The sequence below is a fragment of the Rattus norvegicus genome, chromosome 5, assembly GCF_036323735.1.
Source record: "Rattus norvegicus strain BN/NHsdMcwi chromosome 5, GRCr8, whole genome shotgun sequence".
Taxonomy (NCBI): Eukaryota; Metazoa; Chordata; class Mammalia; order Rodentia; family Muridae; genus Rattus; species Rattus norvegicus.
Window position 1 is genome coordinate 129,713,670 of NC_086023.1, and position 21,751 is coordinate 129,735,420.

The following is a 21,751-nucleotide window of genomic DNA, read 5'->3' on the forward strand; positions in this document are numbered from 1 at the left end:
CAGTTGGTGGTGCAGGATGCATTGTTGGCTTCTTGATTGAGTTGTCATATTTATCGTGGTTCACACCCATCACAAACATGGGGACATTGGCTGAAGGGACAGAGATGATGACCCTTTTGGCCCCACCCTTTAAGTGAGCCCCAGCCTTTTCCATGGTGGTGAAGATGCCAGTAGACTCCATGACATACTCAGCACCAGCGTCACCCCATTTGATGTTAGCGGGATCTCGCTCCTGGAAGATGGTGATGGGCTTCCCGTTGGTGATAAGCTTCCCATTCTCAGCCTTGACTGTGCTGTTGAACTTGCCATGGGTAGAGTCATACTGGAACATGTAGACCATGTAGTTGAGGTCAATGAAGGGGTTGTTGATGGCAACAGTGTCCACTTTGCCAGACACAGAGCAGAAGGCAGCCCTGGTAACCAGGTGTCCAATACGGCCAAATCTGTTCACACCGACCTTCACCATCTTGTCTATGAGACGAGGCTGGTACTGCATGAGAGGATGCCGCTGCAGTTGTCTCTGGAACAGGGAGGAGCAGAAAACCTACTTCTGGGTTTTTGGTCCAATTCCATTGATTGACCTGTCTGTTTTAATGCCAATACCATGCAGTATTTACTACTATTGCTCTGGTATAGCTTGAGGTCAGGAATGGTGATTCTTCCAGAAGTTCTTTTATTGTTCAGAATTATTTTTGCTATTTTGGTTTTTTTTAATATGAAAATGAGAATGGCTCTGTAAAAAAATTGTGTTGGAATGTTGTTTGGAATTGCTTTGAGTTTGTAGATTGCTTTTGCTTAGATGGCCATTTTCATTATGTTAATCCTACATATCCATGAGCATGAGAGATCTTTCTATCTTATGATATCTTCCTCAATTTCTTTCTATAGAGACTTGAAGTTCTTGTTATACAGATCTTTCGCTTGCTTGGTTGGAGTTAAACCAAGATTTTTATAATGTTTGTGGCCATTGTGAAGGGTGTTGTTTCCCTAATTTCTTTCTCAGTCTATGTGTTGTTTGTATAAAGGAGACTACTGATCTTTTTGAGTTAATTTTATATCCAGCCACTTTGCTGAAGTTCTATGAGTTCTCTGGTGGAACTTTTGAGATCACTTAGGTATACTATCATATCATCTGCACATAGTGATACTTTGACTTCTTTTCCAATTTGTATTCTCTTCATCTCCTTTTCCCTTTGATTAGCACAAAGTTTCTTTCTCCATTTCTTTTGATTAATTTTGGTGGGACATTTATTTAGTTAGATATTAGAATGGCCAATGTCCAGCTTGTTTCTTGGGTCTGATTGCTTGGAAAATGTTTTTCCAGCCCTTTACTCAGAGGGAATATCTATCTTTGTTGCCAAGGTGTGTTTCTTTACGCAGCAGAATAATGGATCGTATTTTTTGCATCCATTCTGTTATCCTGTGCCTTTTTATTGGAGAATTTAGTCCATTGATGTTAAGAGATATTAATGACCATCAGTTGTTAATTCCTTTTATTTTGGTGTTGGTGGTGATATTGTGTGTGTGTGTGTGTGTGTGTGTGTGTGTGTGTGTGCGCGCGCGCGCTTATCTTCCTTTGGTTTTGCTGGTGTGGAGTTATTTATTTACTGCATTTTCTTGGGTATAGCTATCCTCTCATACCCTTGGAGTTTTCTTTTCTTTAGGTTGGATTTGTGGATAAATATTGTTTAAATTTGGTTTTGTCCTGGAATATCTTGTTTTCTCTGTATAAGGTAGTTAAAAGTTTTGCTGGGTATAGTAGTCTGAGATGACATCTGAGGTCTCTTAGAGTCTGCAAGATATCTTCTCAGGCTCCCTGACCTTTATAGAGTCTCTGTTGAGAAGTTGAGTATAATACTGATAGGTCTGCTTTTATATGATACTTGTTCTTTTCCCTTTTAGCTTTGTTTTTCAGACATACCAGAGAGGGCACCAGATCCCTGGTTGCTGGGAATTGAACTCAGGACCTCTGAAAGAGCAGTCAGTGCTCTTAACTGCTGAGTCATCTATCTCTCCAGCCCTCCCTTTCAGCTTTGAATATCCTCTTTTTGTTCTCTGCATTTATTGTTAATTATGTGACTGGAGGATTTTTCTTTTCAGGTCCAATCTATTTGGTGTTCTGTAAGCTTCTTGTATGTTTATAAGCATCCCTTTCTTTAGGTTGGGCAAATTTTCTTCTATGATTTCATTGAAAATAATTTCTGGTCCTTGGGGCTGGGAGTCTTCTCCTTCTATTCCTATTACTCTTAGGTTTGGTCTTTTCATAGTGTTCTAGTTTTCTTGGATGTTTTATGTCACAACTTTTTAGATTTAACATATTCTTTGGTTGATTTATCAATTTCTTCATATTTCTTCATATCTTCTGTGCTTGAGAGTCTCTTTTATATCTCTGGTATTCTGTTAGTGATGCTTGTATCTGTAGTTACTATTGTTTTCCATTTCCAGAATTGCCTCAGTTTGTGTTTTTGTATTGCTTTGATTTCCATTTTCAAGTCTTGAACAGTTTTATTCATTTTCTTGACCAATTTTCTTTAAGGGTTTTATTCCTTTCCTCTCTAAATGCCCTGTCATCTTTTTAGATCATATTTAAGGTCTTGTGCTTCAGCTGTGTGAGGATGTCCTGGGCTTGCTGTGGTAGGACAGTTGGGCTCTGTGGTACCATACTGCCCCAGCTCTTGTGGATTATGTTTTTGCTCTGACCATCAGCCATTTGCTTGTCCCTGGTGCTGCCTGGATGCTCCTGATGCTGGCATGACTCCTTGGAGAGAGACAGGCAGAGTCATGGGCCTGACAGTGGAGCTCAGGGAATAGCATGCTGCTCATCTCTGCTGTGTATCCCCCAGGTGAATCTTGGGTTCCTCAGACCTCTTCCATCAAGGCAGGCAGATCTGTGAACCTTACAGTGGAACTCAGGAGACAAGAGTTCAGCTTGCTGCTGCTGATTGTGTCCCAGAGGAAAGCAATAGCCTGGAGATTGGGGAGTAGGGGTGTAACCTGGATCTTTCTGGGGCTAGGCAGGCCTCCTTGTGTTGGCAAGCAGTGCTGTGGACTGGACTATGGAACTCAGAGAACCATGTGTGATTCTTTTTAAAGCTTTTTAAAAAACTATACGTATCTTTTTCAGACTGCCCTATAATATTTAATATTTAATATTTAATATCATGGATCCCCAGATGGGGCAGTCTCTGGATGGCCTTTCTTCAGTCTCTGCTCCACTCATTGTCCCAGTATTTCTTTCCGTGAATATTTTGTTCCCTCTTCTAAGAAGGACTGATGCATCCACATTTTGGTGTTCCTTCTTGAACTTCATATGGCCTGTGAATTGTATCTTGGGTATTCCAAACTTTAGGGCTAGTAATCAATTATCAACGAGTGCATACCATGTGTGTTCTTATGTGACTGGGTTACTTCAGGATCATGTTTTCTAGATCTATCAATTTGCCTATAAATTTTATGAAGTCATTGCTTTTAATATCTGAGTAGTATTCCATTGTGTAAATGTATCATATTTTCAGTATCCATTCCTCTGTTGAAAGACATCTGGGCTGTTTCCAGCTTCTGGCTATTATAAATAAAGCTGCCACGAACATAGTGGAGCATGTGTCCTTGTTATATGTTGAAGCATCTTTTGGGTGTTTGTCCAGGAGTGGTATAGCTGGTTCCTCAGGTAGTACTATGCCCAATTTTCTGAGGAACCTCCAGACTGATTTCCAGAATGGTTGTACCAGCTTGCAATCCCACCAACAATGGAGGAGTTTTCCTCTTTCTCCACATCCTCACCAGCATTTGCTGTCACCTGAGATTTTAATCTTATCTATAGTGACTGGTGTGAGGTGGGAATCTCAGGGTTGTTTTGATTTGTATTTCCTTGATGACTAAGGATGTTGAACATTTCTTTAGGTGCTTCTTGGCTGTTTGATATTCCTCAGTTGAGAGTTCTTTGTTTAGGTCTATATCCCATTTTTAAAATAGGATTATTTGGCTCTCTGGAGTCTAACTTCATGAGTTCTTTGTATATATTAGATATCAGCCCTCTATCGGATGTAGGATTGGTAAAGATCTTTTCCTAATGTGTGGGTTACCCTTTTGTAGTATTGCCAGTGCCCTTTGCCTTACAGAAGCTTTGCAATTTTATGAGGTCCTATTTGTCAATTCTTGGTCTTAGAGCATAAGTCACTGGTGTTCTGCTCAGAAAAATTTCCCCTATTCCTATGTGTTCAAGACTCTTCCCTACTTTCTCTTCTATTAGTTTCAGTATATCTGGTTTTACGTGAAGGTCTTTGATGTACTTGGATTTGAGTTTTGTATAAGGAGATAAGAATGGGTCAATTTGTTTTCTTCTACATGCTGACCTCCAGTTGAAGCAGCACTATTTGTAGAAGATTCTGTCTTTTCTCCATTGGATGGTTTTTCACTCCTTAGTCAAAATTCAAGTGACCATAGGTATGTGGGTTCATTTCTGGGTCTTCAATTCTATTCCACTGGTCTATCTGTCTGTCTCTGTATCAGTACCATGCAGTTTTTATCACGATTGCTCTGTAATACAGCTTGAGGTCAGGGATGGTGATTTTCCCAGCAGTTCTTTTACTGTGGAGAATAGTTTTCCCTTGCCTGGGTTCTTTGTTATTCAAATGAATTTGCAAATTGCTCTTTCCAACTCTATGAAGAATTGAGTTGAAATTTTGACGGGGATTGCATTGAATCTGTAGATTGCCTTTGGCAAAATGGCCATTTTTACTATATTAATACTGCCAATCCATGAGCATGGGAGGTCTTTCCATCTTCTGAGACCTTCCTCAATTTTTTTTTCCTCAGAGACCTGAAGTTCTTGTCGTACAGATCTTTCACTTGCTTGGTTAGAGTTACCCCAAGGTGTTTTCTATTATTTGTGGCTATTGTTTAGGGTGTCATTTCCCTAAATTTTTTTCTTTAACTGTTTATCCTTTGAGTAGAGGAAGGCTACTGATTTGTTTGAGTTAATTTTATATCCAGCCACTTTGCTGAAGTTGTTTATCAGGTTTAGGAGTTCTCTGGTGGAATTTTTGGAGTCATTTAAGTATACTATCATATCATCTGTAAATAGTGATATTTTGACTTCTTCCCTTCCAATCTGTATCCCTTTGACCTCACTTTGTTGCCTGGCTCACCATGGACTAAGCTAAACAGAGTAAAAGCCATATACAGCAAACCGACTGGAGACAACTACAACCAAGTTCTGACTAGGACTTCGAGTACTGTATTGAATAAGTAGGGAGAGAGTAAGAAGCATTGTCTAGTCCCTGCTTTAGTGGAATTGCTTCAAGTTTCTCTTCATTTAGTTTGATGATGTAGTTGTCTGCTGTAGGTTTGCTGTATATGGCTTTTACTATGTTTAGGTATGGGACTTGAATTCCTGGTCTTTAAAGACTTTTAACAAGAAGGGGTGTTGAATTTTGTCAAATGCTTTCTCAGCATCTAATGAGATGATCATGTGGTTTTTTTCTTTGTAAGTGGATTACATTGATGCATTTCCATATATTAAACCATCCCTGCATCCCTGATTTTGTTAATTTGGATACTCTCTCTGTCCCCTCTGGTTAGTCTGGCTAAGGGTTTATCTTGTTGATTTTTCTCAAAGAACCAGTTTCTGGTTTTGTTCATTCTTTTTATATTTCTTTTTGTTTCTACTTGGATGATTTCAGCTTTTAGTTTATTTCCTGCCATCTACTCCTCTTGGGTGAATTTGCTTCTTTTTGTTCTAGAGCTTTCAGGTGTGCTGTCCAGCTGCTAGTGTTTGCTCTTCTAGTTTCCCTTTGGAGGCATTCAGAGCTGTGAGTTTTCTTCTTAGCACTGCTTTGATTGTATCCCATAAGTTTAGATATGTTGTGCCTTCATTTTCATTTAATTTGAAAAAGTGTTTAATATTTTTCTTTATTTCTTATTTAACCAAGTTATCATTGAGTAGAGTGTTGTTCAGCTTCCACGTGTAGGTGGACTTTTTGTTGTTTTTGTTGTTATTGAAGACCAGCTTTCTTAGTCCATGGTGATCTGATAGTATGCATGGAATTATTTCAGTCTTCTTGTATCTGTTGAGGCCTGTTTTGTGACCAATTATATGGTCAATTTTGGAGGAGGTACCATGAGGTTCTGAGAAGAAGTTTATTGTTTTAGGATGAAATGTTCTGTAGGTATTTGTTCATAACTTCTGTTATTTTCACTATTTCTCTTTATTTTGTTTCCATGATCTGTTTATTGATGAAAGTAGGGTTTTGAATTCTCTCAATATTATTGTGTGAGGTGTAATATGTGTTTTGAGTTTTAGTCAAGTTAGTCAAGTTTGTTTTATGAATGTGGATGCCTTTGCATTTGGAACATAGATGTTCAGAATTGAGAGTTTATCTTAATAGATTTTTCCTTTGATGAGTATGAAGTGCCCTTCCTTATCTTTTTGGTAACTTTTGGTTGAAAGTGGATTTTATTCGAGATTAGAATGCCTATTACAACTTGGTTTCTGGGACCATTTGCTTGGAAAATTTTGTTCCAGCCTTTTACTATGAAGTAGTGTTTTTCTTGTCACTGAGGTGTGTTTCCTGTATGCAGCAATATGCTGGTTCCTCTTTATGTAGCCAGTTTGTTAGTCTATGTCTTTTTATTGGGGAATTGAGTCCATTGATGTTATGAGATATTAAGGAATAGTTAGTGTTTCCTGTTATTTTTGTTGTTAGAGGTAGAATTATGTTTGTGTGTCTCTCTTCTTTTGGATTTGTTGCAAGAAGAGTACTTTCTTGCTTTTTCTGGGGTATAGTTTCTTTCCTTGTGTTGGAGCTTTCTATCTTTTTTTTTTTTTTTTTTTTTTGTAGGGCTGGATTTGTGGAAGATATTGTGTAAATTTGGTTTTGTCATGAAATATCTTGGTTTCTCCATCTATGATAATTGAGAGTTTTGCTGGATATAGTAGCCTGGCCTGTTATTTGTGTTCTCTTAGGGTCTGTATGACATCTGTCCAGGTTCTTCTAGCTTTCTTATTTTCTGTTGAGAAGTCTCATGTCATTCTGTTCAGTCTGCCTTTATATGTTACTTGACCTTGTTCCCTTACTCCTTTTACTATTCTTTCTTTGTTTTTGTGCATTTGGTGTTTTGACAATTATGTGACAGGAGGAATTTTTGAAGATATTTACTGGCCCTTTAAGTTGTGAATCTTGGTTTTCTTCTATACCTATCATCCTTAGGTTTGATCTTCTCATTTTGTCCTGGATTTCCTGGATATTTTGGGTTAGGAGCTTTTTGCTTTTTGCATTTTCTTTATTGTGTCAATGTTTTCTATGGTATCTTCTGCTCCTGAGGTTCTCTCTTTGTTCTGTTGTATTCTGTTGGTGATTCTTGCATCTATAACTCCTGATCTCTTTCCTGGGTTTTTCATCTCCACAGTTGTCTCTCTTTGAGATTTCTTTATTGTTTCTATTTCCATTTTTAGATCCTGGCTTGTTCTGTTCAGTTTCTTCACTTGTTTGGCTTTGTTTTCCTGTAACTCTTTAAGGGATTGCTGTATGTCTTAAGAAAAAAAAAGTAATGGTTACAATTTCTTCACATGTTTAAAAACTGGCAAAATGACCACCACAATTGGGAGAGCTGGCCCTGCTCCATCTCTTGGGAAGCATTGGAGAGGTCGCTTTGGTGGCACTGATGCAGGAGAGCTGTCCCCAGTTCTCACCAGTTGCAGCATTCAGTACAGCTGGCTCTGTCTCTCATCTGGGCAGCACAGTAGAGATGGCCCTGGTTTGTGGGTTGTGGAGAGCTGCCGGACTGGCCAGTTTAGTTTCTACCCAGACCCAGGTCGACGCCCTGTAGTTGGTTCACTCCAACATCCACCCCATCTATGAGCTGCTGGAGTAGGTGAAGTGTGCGGTCCTCTAGGTCTGAAGCTTCGGCATCTTCATGACGCAGGGCAGCAGCAGGATATTCAGGAGTAGTCTGGGTGAGGATACATAATTGGTGGTGTAGCAGAAGCCAGAGGCCTTGAACCAGACCAACGCCTCATTGTAATGAACACTGTAGTCAGGTTGTTTGGGCAGAAGAGTATTCCATGTGACAAGCATGACAACGCCTCAGCTCCCATTGTGAGATGGGGTTTTCTTTATTCTTTTTTTTAATTTCTATTTTTGTTCTTTGTTTTCCTATGATGGGGAGGTAGTAAGGGCCGAAGGCAGATATGAAGGATCGGGAGATGAGTGGGGTTGGAATGCATGAAATTAAGTTTATAAAGCATCAATAAATATGATGGCAACAATAAATATATGGCAACATAGTTCCATAGTTTTTAAATACCCATTACTGAAGAGTCAACTATCAACATACTTCTAGTTATTTTTGGCTATATATACTTCAGTTACAGGAAACAGAATAGTGGTATTCTCTCTTTCTCTGCGTCTGTCTCTGCCACATTTGTGTGTGCATATGCGTTTGCACGTGTGTGCTCGTTTAAATGTGCATGGTTGCATGAGTGTGGGAGTACATCACAGATGTAGCCAGTGTATCTCACCAGTGTATCAGGGGCTTTTAGGGTGGTCCTCTGTTTCTGACTTTAAAGCCCTGGGATTGCTGTTGTGCCACCATACCATCCTGGTGTTTACCTGAGTACCCGGAGACCTGAACACTGCAGTGTACTTGTGTGGCAAGTACCCTTACCCATTGAGTTACCCGCCCAGTTTGGGAAGCTTATTTGTGAAGCTTGGTTACTGATTTTAAACTTTTTTCTTTAGCTTAGGATTAAAAGCCTTCTACCATTTACCCTGCCTGTACTGTTTTCTTATTTCATGGAGCATGTATATGACTTTAAATATAATTCAAGCAAGTAGTCTATAATTTCAATTATGCCATGCTTAATTTTATTTCTTAAGGCTTTTTTTTTTTTTTTTTGGTTCTTTTTTTCGGAGCTGGGGACCGAACCCAGGGCCTTGCGCTTCCTAGGTAAGCGCTCTACCACTGAGCTAAATCCCCAGCCCCCTTAAGGCTTTTATTAAGTCTCCTGTGTGTTTCCCTCTGCATACTCTATTGCTTTAAACCTATGATTGAACAGCAGATCTTAACTGAAATACATGTCCTGGGCAGAACAGAAAAGAAAAGAGAAAAGGAAAGAAAAGGAAAGGAAAGGAGGGATCTGAATTTCCTAACCTTCTAAATGACATGCTCCCAATTACTTGAAGACTTTCTGTTAGCCTCTGTCTCTTAAAAATTTCACTACCTCCCTCCCCAAAATTTCAGCCTTGGAATACATGGAACTTTGGGATCATTCTAAATCCAAACTAATGACAGCACAACTTTTCTAAAACCACGTGTAGCTGAAACAGTGCATTCCTTATAGTATCTTTTTTAATACGTAGTAATTGATGTCTGGTCCTCTTACTTCAAAACAGACAGACAGGCCAACTCAGAATGCTATATTAAAGTGACTGTGTAATTAGGGCTGGGAGATGGTTCAGTTAGCAAAGTACTATTCACAAGCTTGAGGACCTGAGTTTGGATATACAGTACCCACATGAAAAGCAGGAGGTGGTGGCATGTCAGTAACCCTTGAGTCTGTTGCCCTGGTTCAGCTAGTGACCCTGTCTTAAAAAAAAATGAGGTGAAGAATGGTAGAAGAAAATGGATTTGACCACTGGGCCTCCACTGCGTGCATGTGTACATACCTGCATGGACATCTGTACACACTTGCTCACAGTACAGTATGCTCACATAGAACAATAAAAAAAGAGAATGTATAAATATTGAAAGGATGTAAGTGACCTGCAACTTGATTTGATAAGCTTATAGTGATTCATTGTCACCTCGGCCGGCAAGGAAGACGCAACATGGTTGGATTCTTCTCAACAGCCTTTACTGCAGAACACCTTCATTCTTGATACAGGGAGGCGGCGGCGGCGGCGGCGGCGGCGGCGGCGGCGGCGGCGGCGGCGGCGGCGGCGGCGGCGGCGGCAGCAGCAGCCAGCCCTAAGTGTTACAGCTCCAAAAGTGTCACAGCTCCAAGTGTTACCGCCCGAGCCTTATATACACAACAGTATGCTAATATTCTTTCAGGGATTGGTGGGGCACAAGTCACCCCACTGTCATCCCAGCTACTTGTCCTCCAGAGATTGGTGCGGCATGAACTTCCATTAGCATAGTACCGTCCCAGCCAAGCTGCAAAACCCCACGCATGTGCAGTACTGTTGTTCACCACAGGAGGGCAACAGATTCACCTCATTATCATACAGCTGCCCTGACAGGGGACAAGCCTGCGCATGTGCGGTAAGTTATTCACATTTGGTCGGGGCTGGCTGTCGGCACCATCTTTACTTTGCCGCGCCGCTCCCTACAATTCATAAGTACAGCGAGGATAGTGCATTAAATTTTACCTCTAATCAATCAGCTGTGCACAAAGTATCTATGAAGGTATATTTGCATATCTCTAAGGTATTGCTACATTGTTACTACTATGTAGGCTAATATAACTACTAATATGTTTTTTAACAGAGGCTTATTTTTCCTGATGTCAAAATTAAGGTTATCATTGAACATGCCAATAACCTCTGACTCAGAGGTCTATATTCTAGAAATGTAGCAAATTCAGTAGCACTTTTATAATACCATGTGTGGTGGTTTGAATATGCTTGGCCTAGGGAGTGGCACAATAAGAAGATGTGACTTTATTGGAGGAGTGTGTTACTGTGGGGGTGGGCTTTGAGACCCTCCTCCTAACTGCCTAGAAGTCTTTTCCTGGTTGCATTTGGAACAAGATGTAGAACTCTCAACTTCTCTAGCACCATGCCTGCCTGGATGTTGCCTTGCTTCTGCCTTGATGATAATGGATTGACCCCTGAGTCTGTAAGCTAACCCCAGTTAGATGTTGTCCTTCATTAGAGTTGCCTTGGTCATGGTGTCTCTTCACAGCACTGGAAACCTTAAGTCACCATGCTTGAATTTTGGATTTGTGCCCTTAAGTAGTTGATATACTATTACTGTAATGTTTTATTTTGTATATATATATATCATAGTTACAGTTGTTGCCACCGTGTTTGCTTTAGGTTGTCAGTATTTTATTTTATTGTGCAATGAAATAAAATAAACTTTAAAAAGGAATTGGCCTCTTCCTCCTCTTCTTTCTCCTCCTCTTCCTTCTTCTCCTTCTTCCTTTCTTTCCTCCTCCTCCTGTTCCTCCTTCCTTCCTCCTCCTTTTTCTTCTTCTCTCTCTTTTTTTAAAAAGATTTATTTATTATTTATTTCATGTATGTGAGTACACTGTAGCTGTCTTCAGACACCAGAAGAGGGCATCAGATCCCATTACATATGGTTGTGAGCCACCATGTGGTTGCTGGGAATTGAACTCAGGACCTCTAGAAGAGCAGTCAGTGCTCTTAACTGTTGAGCCGTCTCTCCAGCCCTCTTTCCTTCTCTTTTTTTCTTCTTCCTCCTTTTCTTTCTCCTTCTTCTTTTTTGAGACAAGATGCTTCAATGTAACCTCACAGGCATAGAACTTGCTATAAAGACTAGGTTGGCCTTGAACCAGCCGCAGGTTCTCCAGTTGTTGCCTCTTTAGTGCTAGGAGTACTGACCCGAGTCCCAATAGTTGGCTTACTTTTAGAAATGCTTTTAAGTGCTTCTCTGCCTTTCTTCATGTCTTTGTTAATTTTTTGTTTGACATCTGTTCTTATTTTTTGCTTATGTTTCCATTAATTTCTGAGATTTTATCAATGTTTTAAAGTACCACTAACTTTTTATTTCTCTATCTTCACTGTTGCTAGGTATTGAATTTTTGATTGAGCTTATTTTTATCCTTTTAATTATCTTTAAATTACTTATTTGAGCATTGAATTTTTTTTCTCTTAAATATGGGGTTTCTTCCTGTAGCCTTAGCTGTCTTGGAGCTCACAGAGATCTGAGGTGGCATCCGCCTGCCCTGCCTCTGTCTCTGCCTCTGCCTCCTGAGTGCTGGGATTAAAGGCTAGCACTACTACTAATTTGCTTTTATTTAGTGTTGCAGTTTTTTCTTACTCTTGTTTTTTTTTTTTTATTTTATTGGGGAGATAATATAAAGTCCCCCTCTTTCCACAAATTTTACTTAAATTGCTCCCAGTAACCATCATGTGTAGATGATATAATCAATCTTTTCTTTCATAATAAAGATTAGGAAATGAGCTTAAATTAATTGATTTGATCTAAGTTTTATTCTGAGATTTGAATTTAGGTCTTCAACTTTTTAAAAAAAATTTATTTATTTTATTGTATGAGTACACTATTGCTGTCTTTATACACACCAGAAGAGGGCATCAGATCCCATTACACATGGTTGCAAGCCACCATGTGGTTGCTGGGAATTGAACTTAGGACCTTGGGAAGAACAGTCAGTGCTTTTAACCATTGAGCCATTTCTCCATCCCGGTCTTGAACTTTCTATAGTCTACATTACTTTCACTGTACTTAAGTGCTGCTTCTCTTACTCTCTAAGATACTACTTTGCTTGAGTCACAATTTGGATTTCTGGAAGAATCTACTTAATCTGTCTTTTCTGTTACCATCTTGGTAAATCTTCAGTGTTGTGTGATCTTTCTAATAAAGACAGTCTTTTCATTGATAGTATAAAAAATGGCAAAGAAAATAGTTTATACCTTTCCCCTTCTTTTTTAAGATGCATTGTTCCTATGCTACTCACCAATCACATTGCAAACTTGAATTGCAACTGTAGCCTGTCATGTCCCAATATTTGCTACTACCTGCCATAGTTTGGATACCCGCCCTTCAGTGACATATGTTCAAGGCTTAGTGACAATCCTGGTGCTATTAGGAAGTGGTAGAATACATCACTTACCCTGGGTGAAATCTGAACAAAGTTTCATTTTCTTCCTCAGGTCCTTAGGACAAACCAAAGCATGACTTTTGTCAGTTCATCGTGGGAAGCCAATGAGCTCATTGGGCTTACTATAGAGCATAGGTGAGGACAGAAGAATATGGGTGACCCCAAAGCAGCTACACTGGAAAGTCTTCACCCTGAATGGACGATGACTTCCCCATAGCTGCACTGAGCTCTCTTCCCCTAGTCTTCCTTAGCTTGTTCTGGCCCTGCTCTACAAAGCTCCAAGGCCCTTAGGCCATACAGATGAATGAGAGGACCTGGATACTCAGGTTGAGGGGACAGTGACCCTCTCTGATTCTATCCTAGGAGAGAATGTCTGAAATCTACAGGTCTGATTGTGGTGTTAGTCTCACAAATAAGCATAATCAGTCTAATGAAGTTGGTGACACTTTGGCTCAGAGAATAATACCTATGACACCCTAAAAGCAGGGTGCCAAAGACTAGTGTCTTGTAGCTCTATTCAAATGACTACTCAGATTGACCCTGGTGGTGGCCGTGGAACATTCTGTGCTACCCACTCCAATGTTCTGGCTTCATGAACGAAAGGAAGGAAGGAAGGAAGGAAGGAAGGAAGGAAGGAAGGAAGAAAAAAAGGCAGGCGTACACGCACACATGCGCGCGTACACGCACACATGCGCACGTGCACGCACGCACACACACACACAAACACACACTCACAAACAGAAAAACAAAAAACACCCCAAAACTTTATATTTTAATATGCCTTAAACAGCTCAATGGTTGGGCCACTTCCAAACCTCCATGTGGCTAAAACTCTCCCCTCCGATATTCCTGAGTTATTACTTACTAAAACCTATATTCCATCTTGGCTGCCCTGGACCCAGACCTGCAGCCCTCTCAGATTGAGTTCCGCAACACCCGTATGATAATTATGTTCTCTGTCCAGCGTGCCTCAGGTGTGGCTTCTATTCCTTTTCCAGCGATCTTTCTTCCTGCTTCTTCCTCAGTTCCTCGTCTGGGAATCCTAAAGTCCCATATCTGTCTCCTTGCCCAGCCATTGGCTGCCAGCAACTTTATTTACCAATCAAAACCAGCTGGAGGCAGGGTCCTTCAGTATCTTACAAGCGGATTCTCCTGCAATTTTGGGGACCAAATTAACATAATACATGCAGTATTAGACCAAATCCACAACAGTCCCTAACTAAGAAGCTGATTGTAATTAATTGATAATTGCTGGGAGAGGAAAAATGGAGTGACTGTGGCTGTATAAACCACCCTGCAGGAGACCTTGTGCTCAGGAGTAGTTGACCAACACAAAACAAATTCCACGTGTAGTTTTTGTTTTTTAGTTTCTTTTTCTTTTTTCTTTTTCTGAGAGAGAAAGAAGGAAAATGAAGTTGAGTGGGTAGGGAGGTAGAAACTATCTGGCAAGAGTATCAGGAAGGAAAAGAAAAATGAACAAAATACATTGTATGAAACAATTTAAATGCCAATATATTAAAAACAGCAGGGTGTCTAGTGGGAGGAAGTTAGGTTACTCGGAACATGTCCTTGAGCATGTGAAACACTACTCCTTCCTGTTTTTTTTTACTTTCTGGTGACCTTTAGGTGAGTTGCTTCTTTTAGGACTCCAAAGCAGAAGCTTTCCTGAGACCTTTCCTGGATGATTTCAAGATGGCATACTTCTGTTACAGAGCCATGCTCAAAACCTGCTTGCTATTTTCATGCTTTTTGCCATGAGATCAGTTTTCTTTTCCCGTAGAGGTGTTTGTTGTAGTAAATTATTAGTCCTAATCGGTGGTTTGACCCTGCCTTTGATCATTCAGTTTCCAAATAAAAGACACACAATTTTTATATTTATAATAAGCCTTAATCAGCACTAGAGTTGGACTGATATCTACCCTCTAAGCTGTTAGTTTTTATCTCCTTATCAATAACCTACAGTTATGACTTGCCATATTCTCTGTGGGCCATTCTTACTCTGACTGGGGTTCATGGGAGCCCTCATGGTCAGTTCTTACTATCCCTTACTCTCTCTATGGTGTCTTTTTCTCCTTTCTCTCTCTTCTTCCTGCTACTGCTGCTGCTCCTCTTCCTCTGTTGCCCTGCCTCCAGTCGCAAGCTCAGGAACCCAAACTCCTCCTATCTTCTTCCCAGCTATAGGCTGTAGGCATTTTTATTCACCTTTTAGGGATCACTTGGGGGGCAAGGTTACTTGGCATCACTTATGTATGTGCAGAGTCTCTCTTGGGTGCAACCAGGCCTTGGGGGCTAGTATTTAGAATTACACATAGCTAAAGACCAAACCTCAACATAGAATTTGTGCTTATTAAGTTTGTTTTAATATTCTCAGTATTGGGTTGGCAGTTAGGCAACTGGATTTCTAGTTTTGGCATAGCTGTTTATTTGCTGTGGTCTTTCAGGCAAGTCACTGCATCTCTCTGGACCTTCATGATCATCGCTTAATAAAATACTGCCGTGTGTGTGTGTGTGTGTGTGTGTGTGTGTGTGTGTGTGTGTGTGTGTGTACGTGTGTGTGTGTGTGTACGTGTGTGTCCAATTCCTTATTCATTTTTTAAAGAAAGACTGATTTTGTGATTGGATATGTAGGTTTTTGAAATGATAGATGACACATTGATAGTGATGTAACAGGGGTTTCACTTTGACAAAATACTGCCTGTTATTGATCCTTGATTTACTGTGAAACAGAACTCCTAAAATCTTAGACATTTCCTCAGTCATGAAGGTAGGAAGTGACTCCTGGTTAGTCTCTAGATAGCTCCAGGCTTGGTTTTGGTTCAGTGTTGGAGGTTTTAATCAGTGATCAATTGGTCTTTTTTGTTTTGGACTTTCAATGAGCAGCCTCATGACTGGTTAAAATACTTGGTAGAAAACTATTAGTTAAGGAACAAGAAAGAAAGAGAATATAGTTGGGACTCTCTTCCCCCTTAGGGGTGTACCCTCCATGACCTTAGGCCATTCCAGCCAAGTTTTGATCTTAATGATTTTACTACTTCCAAATAGCAGCTGCTTGGGACTAAAGCCTTTAACATATGGAGACATCCAGTATGCTAACCATGCCACCATTCTTCATTTTGTAACCTTCTGATTACTTTCTAGCTACTAATGATGCCTTTTGTTTCAGGGCAGCACTTCATTATTTTAGCAAAAGCAGCTTGGTTCCTGAGGTTTAAACAACTGAAATGCTGGCTTTTAGTTAGGCAGTTCCAGCTCAGTAACAGGATGTACTTGAGCTGCCCAGAATTAGAAGGAACAAGTGGACTAGGGAAAATAAGAAGGCATGTGGGTAGTTTCTTAGTTTACCGGTGTTTCCTCACAGTAGCACAGACTGCTCTGGAAGACAAATGTGCTTTTTGGAAGGGACGTTGTCTTGAAAACTTTTGAAAGCTTTAATCCTGAGCAGCCGTCTGTTTCCTATTCACTCTGTCAGACACACCTGCTTTCCTCTAGTCCAAGTGTAGAGGAAAGTAGAGGAAGGCAGCAGATGAGTGCTCGCAGTTTTGAGGTTAAGCTCCAATACTTAGCGGTAGTCAACTTACAGTTATCAGCCAGCACATTTGTTGGTAATTCGTAATAGCTAACAAAACTGTGAGATCTCTTTGAACAAGTGAAGAATAGTACTTTCTCCTTTTTTTGTGTTCTTAACTAAACATACGCCAGGTTTATGGTTTGGTTCTGTTATGCACATGGATTCGAGAATAGAAGCTCTCACAGCAACACATCTGTCCATCTGTGTACTGGATTATTGTTTGTGGATATCTACAAGGTTCTGCCCTGGCCAGCAGCCAAAGAGTTGTGCTCTCCAAGGCAGGAAGGGGAAGTCTATCTTCCATAGCTGCTGCTGCTCTGGAAGAGGAGTCACTGGAGGGGGAGTTGGAGCTTTTTAAAAAATTAGTGAATTTTTAAAATTTCATGTTCATTGGTGTTTGCTTGCGTGTATGTCTGCATAAGGATATCAGAAACTCTGGAACAGGAGTTACAGACAGGTCTGAGCTGCCATGAGGGTAGTGGGAATTGAACTCAGGTCTTCTGACAGAACAGCCAGCCCTCTTAACCATTGAGCCATCTCTTTTTCAGCCTCCAGTGGAGATCTTTAATAAATCAAAACAACTAATCTTAATGTTTATTAATTTCAGTTTATTAATTTGTCTTTATTGATTTTGATTTGTAGATTATTATGAATGAAGTATCTGTCTTCCCTATGCACATAGAGATGTTCCTTCATTTTTTAGAAGCATATACACCTGGATGCACACATGTGCAAGCACACACGGCAACTGATTGTAGTAATGATGTTGTAGATTATTACAATTGAATTAATGTATATGTCTAGTCATCACATGTACAACTTGAATGTGTACATTTTTGTTAGTGATCCTTAAACATCACCAATGATCAGTCATATAGTAAGATGCTGTTCTGGCCCTGCCTACCCACCCATAGCAGTGTGATAGGCCTGCTATCATGACTAGCAGATCCTGAGAGGTGAAGTGTGGCAGGAACTGTGAGTGGAACAGATCTCATGTGTCTGTGTACAAGAATTGAATACTTGTTTAGCAACACACCTTTTTCCTTCCCAAAGTTCCCAGTAACTACCATTCTATTTGTCTATGAATTCTACTATTTTTGTTAGATACCTCTTATACATTAACTCATGTATACATAAAGTATTTGTCTTGTGTCTGTGAGTAACTGATTATCTCACTTGGTGTAATGTTTTCACAGTCTGTCCGTGTTATAATAGTACAGATTTTTGTTCTTTTTTAAAGGGCAAATAGTATTTTACCTACTGTGTGTACATACTATAATGCATTTGTTGATTCAATCACTGAGAATTTTAGTCACTTTGCCTTTGCTGCTGTGAATAGTGTGACTGAACATGGCTGTGCATATATTCTCTTTCAGATTGCTTTCAGTTCCTTTGGTTGTCTATCTAAAGTAGGATTGCTATTTTCCCCCAAAAACTTTTAAGTGAATGACTCATAGCTGTGGCAACATATTATGTCACTTTTGAGAAAGAAAAAGGCTTTACTTGTTGGCATTTGTGAACATCATGCTGGCTGCTGTGTGGAAGACCATGTATGTGGGCATGATGGACTTCTTCAGAAGCTCTCGTTGATTATAAGTGCTAGTATGGAAATAAGATTCTCCTAAGAATTCCATTCTTCTTAGGACATAATGTATCTACCAGAAGAATATGATTTTGCCTTGTTCAAAACTGGGGTGTTAGTGCCCAGGCAGTTTTAGGTTGATAACTAAAAAGCTTTTGCTAGATTGATGCTAGATTGTATGTAAGGGGTCAGTATAAATGAAAGAAAGAACAGTTGTGTGTGTGTGTGTGTGTGTGTGTGTGTGTGTGTGTGTGTGTTTGTGTGTAAGAATAAACATGATGGCAAGATGGGAATTGTGGATGCTAAAATTAGTACTAGTGTCCCATGGGTTAAATATCTATTAACTAGGTAGCTTGAAGATAGTTTAATTGTGACATACTGTGTAGCAATAACTTGAACAAAAATGTGATGATTTCTGTACTTCCCGTAGTTTTTTTCCAGATGGAAAAAAGTGGATAGTTGATGAAACAATGCTAGTATTGCAATAATTATTCCTCTCTTTTACAAGTTTTCCAAACACAGAACTTGCAAGAGTTATACTGTTAGTTTGATCTGCTTATAATATACATTGTTACATAGAAATGCCTTTTACATTTTTATTTTCAAATGATGTTTGAAATCTTTTTTTATTTGTATACAAATTGCATACTTGAAATGTATTAGTTATAATATTTAGTTGCATTTATATAGAATCATTCTGGCAACTCACCTTTTAAAATCTCAGATTATATTTGAATTATTTGAATATAAAGTAGATGTGTGGGAATGAGAAGGTAGCAAGCAGAAATTATCAGAAGTATGAAGAGAAGGTCACAGATTTAAAAGAATACTTGAAGAACTAGGCTATGAGGGAAGCCAGTAAACAATTGATCCAACAGTTGACTAAAAAAACTACCTTTTGAGTAATTTTGTTAGAAGAACATAGTTTCAGTTGGTCAATTTCAAGTTGAGCTTACTTAAGGAGAGTCTGATTGGTCTATGTGGGGCCATTGTTATTTGACAGAGCACCTCCCCCCATACTGTTTTTTATGGTAGAGATGATGCTTATCATTAAGGGAACATTTGGCATTTTGTTTAAAGGCATATTTATTTCAAGGCATATTTACTTCCTTTCATGGTATTATTCATTCCCCTAGTTAAGTTACCTATTTTGTTAAATTCTCTTTGCTTTTACATTGCAGGCAGCTATCAATGGTGTAATACCCCAGGAAAATGGCATTCTACAAAGGTAGGTTATAAAACATTTAATGATAGTTTATCAGAATGAAGAAGAAAACATTATCAATTTTCAGCTCACCTTTAAAAAGGATTTATTTTTATTTTATGTGTATGAGTGTTTGCTTGTATGTATGTAAGTGCAGCATTTGTATGCAGTGCTGGCAGAGTCAGGCCCAAAGTCAGCATTGATACCCAGGAACTGAAACTGAAGATTAAGGTGGTTGTAAGATATGTGACTGCTGGGAACCAAATCCAGGTCCTCTGCAATGCAGTCACCTCAACTTCCGAGCCATCTCCACATTGCTAACTCCTAGATTCACTTTTTATTGGAGCTTTAGACTTTTTGGTCAATAATACAGGCATTATTCTTTTGTATCATTTGTATTAGTTAGTCTGTAATGTATTTAATTCTCTAAAGTTTCCAGTACCCACTTCCTTCCTTTTTTGGAGCAGAGTCTCTTGCCTTGAGCTGCCGTGTAGCTCTATCTAGCCTTAAACTATTCTTTCTCCCAAGTGCCGGTCTGACAGGAATGGGAATTCCTATTTTAACCATAACTATATATTTTTTGCTTTTCAAGTGATTTGGTGACTTTTACGTTTTAAGGAAAACTTTACCGATCATCCTTCCAGTCCTACGATGGGAGGAGCTGAAAAGCAGACCTGGCTCTATCGCTGCAGAGTAATCCCCACCATCAGGTTGCAGCTCCAGGCTCACTGCAGGTCCTTCCCCTTCCCTATTGGGACAGCCAACAGTCAGGACAGCCTGTAACAGTGTCAGCGACTCTAATAATGACAATCCCAGAGCACAGGACTACTACTGTGCCTGAAATACCCACTGGTAACCTATGGATTGGTTTTATTGGCTTTGTGTCTTTTTACAGGTAAAGTTGGAAGATGGTTTTAAAAGAGAATTATAATGTTTAAAACATACTTAAAAAGAAGTGGGTGATTTTTTTTTTCTTCTTAAAGTAGGATTAAAATTGTGGATTAAAATAACTCAGTATAGTCATAGGAGATAAAAACAGTTTTCTCTTCCAAGCATAGTTTAATTTTTTTGGTATTTGCCCCCTCTGTTTTCTCAGTTCAGACTCTTGGTTTGAGTTTTTGTAGCTGGGACTTTTCTAAGTCATGGAAGCATGATCTGCTAAGTGCAAATGAGGCAAACGGAAATAGTGAACTAGGAATAGTTGTGGAGAGAAAGAAAAGTGCTGTTTAATAGCATAAAAAAATTCAACCTGAATGCAAAATTGTGTTATACTTGGTAGGAAACTGTATTTCAGATGGGAGCAAAAGTCTGTTTGGTCCCTGTGCCATTCTTAGTGATGAATGGAAAGCTATTTTCTAACTCCCCTTCTGAATTTGTCACATGTTTGATCCAAAGCAAATATGGCTGATAGTCAAAGTCGGCAGTAGCAGCTTTTTGTTAGTTTTGGTTGCAAGCAAACATTCCGTTAGCTCTACTGAAGCTCTTGTTCAGAAAAGCAAACCAGATAATTACAGGAATTTCCTTCATGCTCACTTTTATAAACTTGGTTTAGAAGGCTTTAGACTACTAAATAGCACTCCAATTTCATTTTGAATAAATGCTGTTACCACATTTTATGCTATTGTTTCCTTTGGGGGGTTTTAGTCAGTGGCTTCTGAAGGTATATTGGTCTTATCTTACATTTCATAGCATTTGCTATGGTAACTATAGAAATTTCCTTTTCCCTGGACACATTCCATCTCTCTTGTTACAAATGATCTTTTTGGCTTTTTTTTTTTTTTATGATGAGAAATTTAGTATCTTGTAGTAAATATTATAGTATATAGGATCTCAATTTGATAAGAGTGGGTTTTTATTAGCTTTGTTTTTTTATGAGGAATGAAAATGTCTGTATAAGAAAAAAGTTGCATCTATTTTCTTTCTATGTTTTTAGTTTTAAAATCACTGTGGATTTTCATAACTGAAAATGGCTCTGTGTGTCTACTGACAAAGGAAAATAAAAGAGGCCTTCTTGTACTTTTTCATAGAGTTAGCACTAAAAGCAGAAGATACAGTGGTAGATGTGTATGTGGTTATTTAAGGGTAATTGTTTTGTAAGTTTGATTTAAATTAAACGTAGTTTATATACAATCAATTTTTAGTTTATACTTTAATAGAAGAGAAGAACCAAATACTTTAGAAATATGTGTTTCTCTGTATTTTTCTTGTTGAGATAAAATATCCCAGTGAAAATACAGGAGAAAGGGCTTATTTTAGCTTACAATTCCAGATTATAGTCTTATAACAGGGATGTGAAGGCAGCAGGAACTTACAACAGCTAATCATATTACATCTACCATCAAAAGCAGGGAGGGATAAGTGCATGCATGCTTACTATTCATCTTGCTTAATCCACTTTGATTTGTAGTCTAGGACCCAAACCCACAAAATGGTACTGCCCACTTATAGGCTGGATCTTCTCACATCAGCTAATGCAATCAAGACAGTCCCTTAAGAGATAATAGGCCAACCTGGTTTAGATAGTCTCTTACTGAGCATCTTTGCCCAGGTAATTCTAGATTATGTCAAGTTGATAATTTAAAATAACTA

General features: G+C 39.1%; 1 protein-coding gene across 2 annotated transcripts in view; it reads left to right on the top strand.

Annotated features, from left to right (window-relative positions):
* Nucleotides 1–21,751, top strand: part of Faf1 (Fas associated factor 1) — a 363,928-nt gene that overhangs the window by 58,993 nt on the left and 283,184 nt on the right. For both annotated transcript variants that reach the window (NM_130406.2, XM_063287104.1), the window contains one exon: nucleotides 19,140–19,186. In NM_130406.2, the coding sequence (NP_569090.2) occupies nucleotides 19,140–19,186 (47 nt within the window). The remainder of the gene's footprint in view (nucleotides 1–19,139; nucleotides 19,187–21,751) is intronic.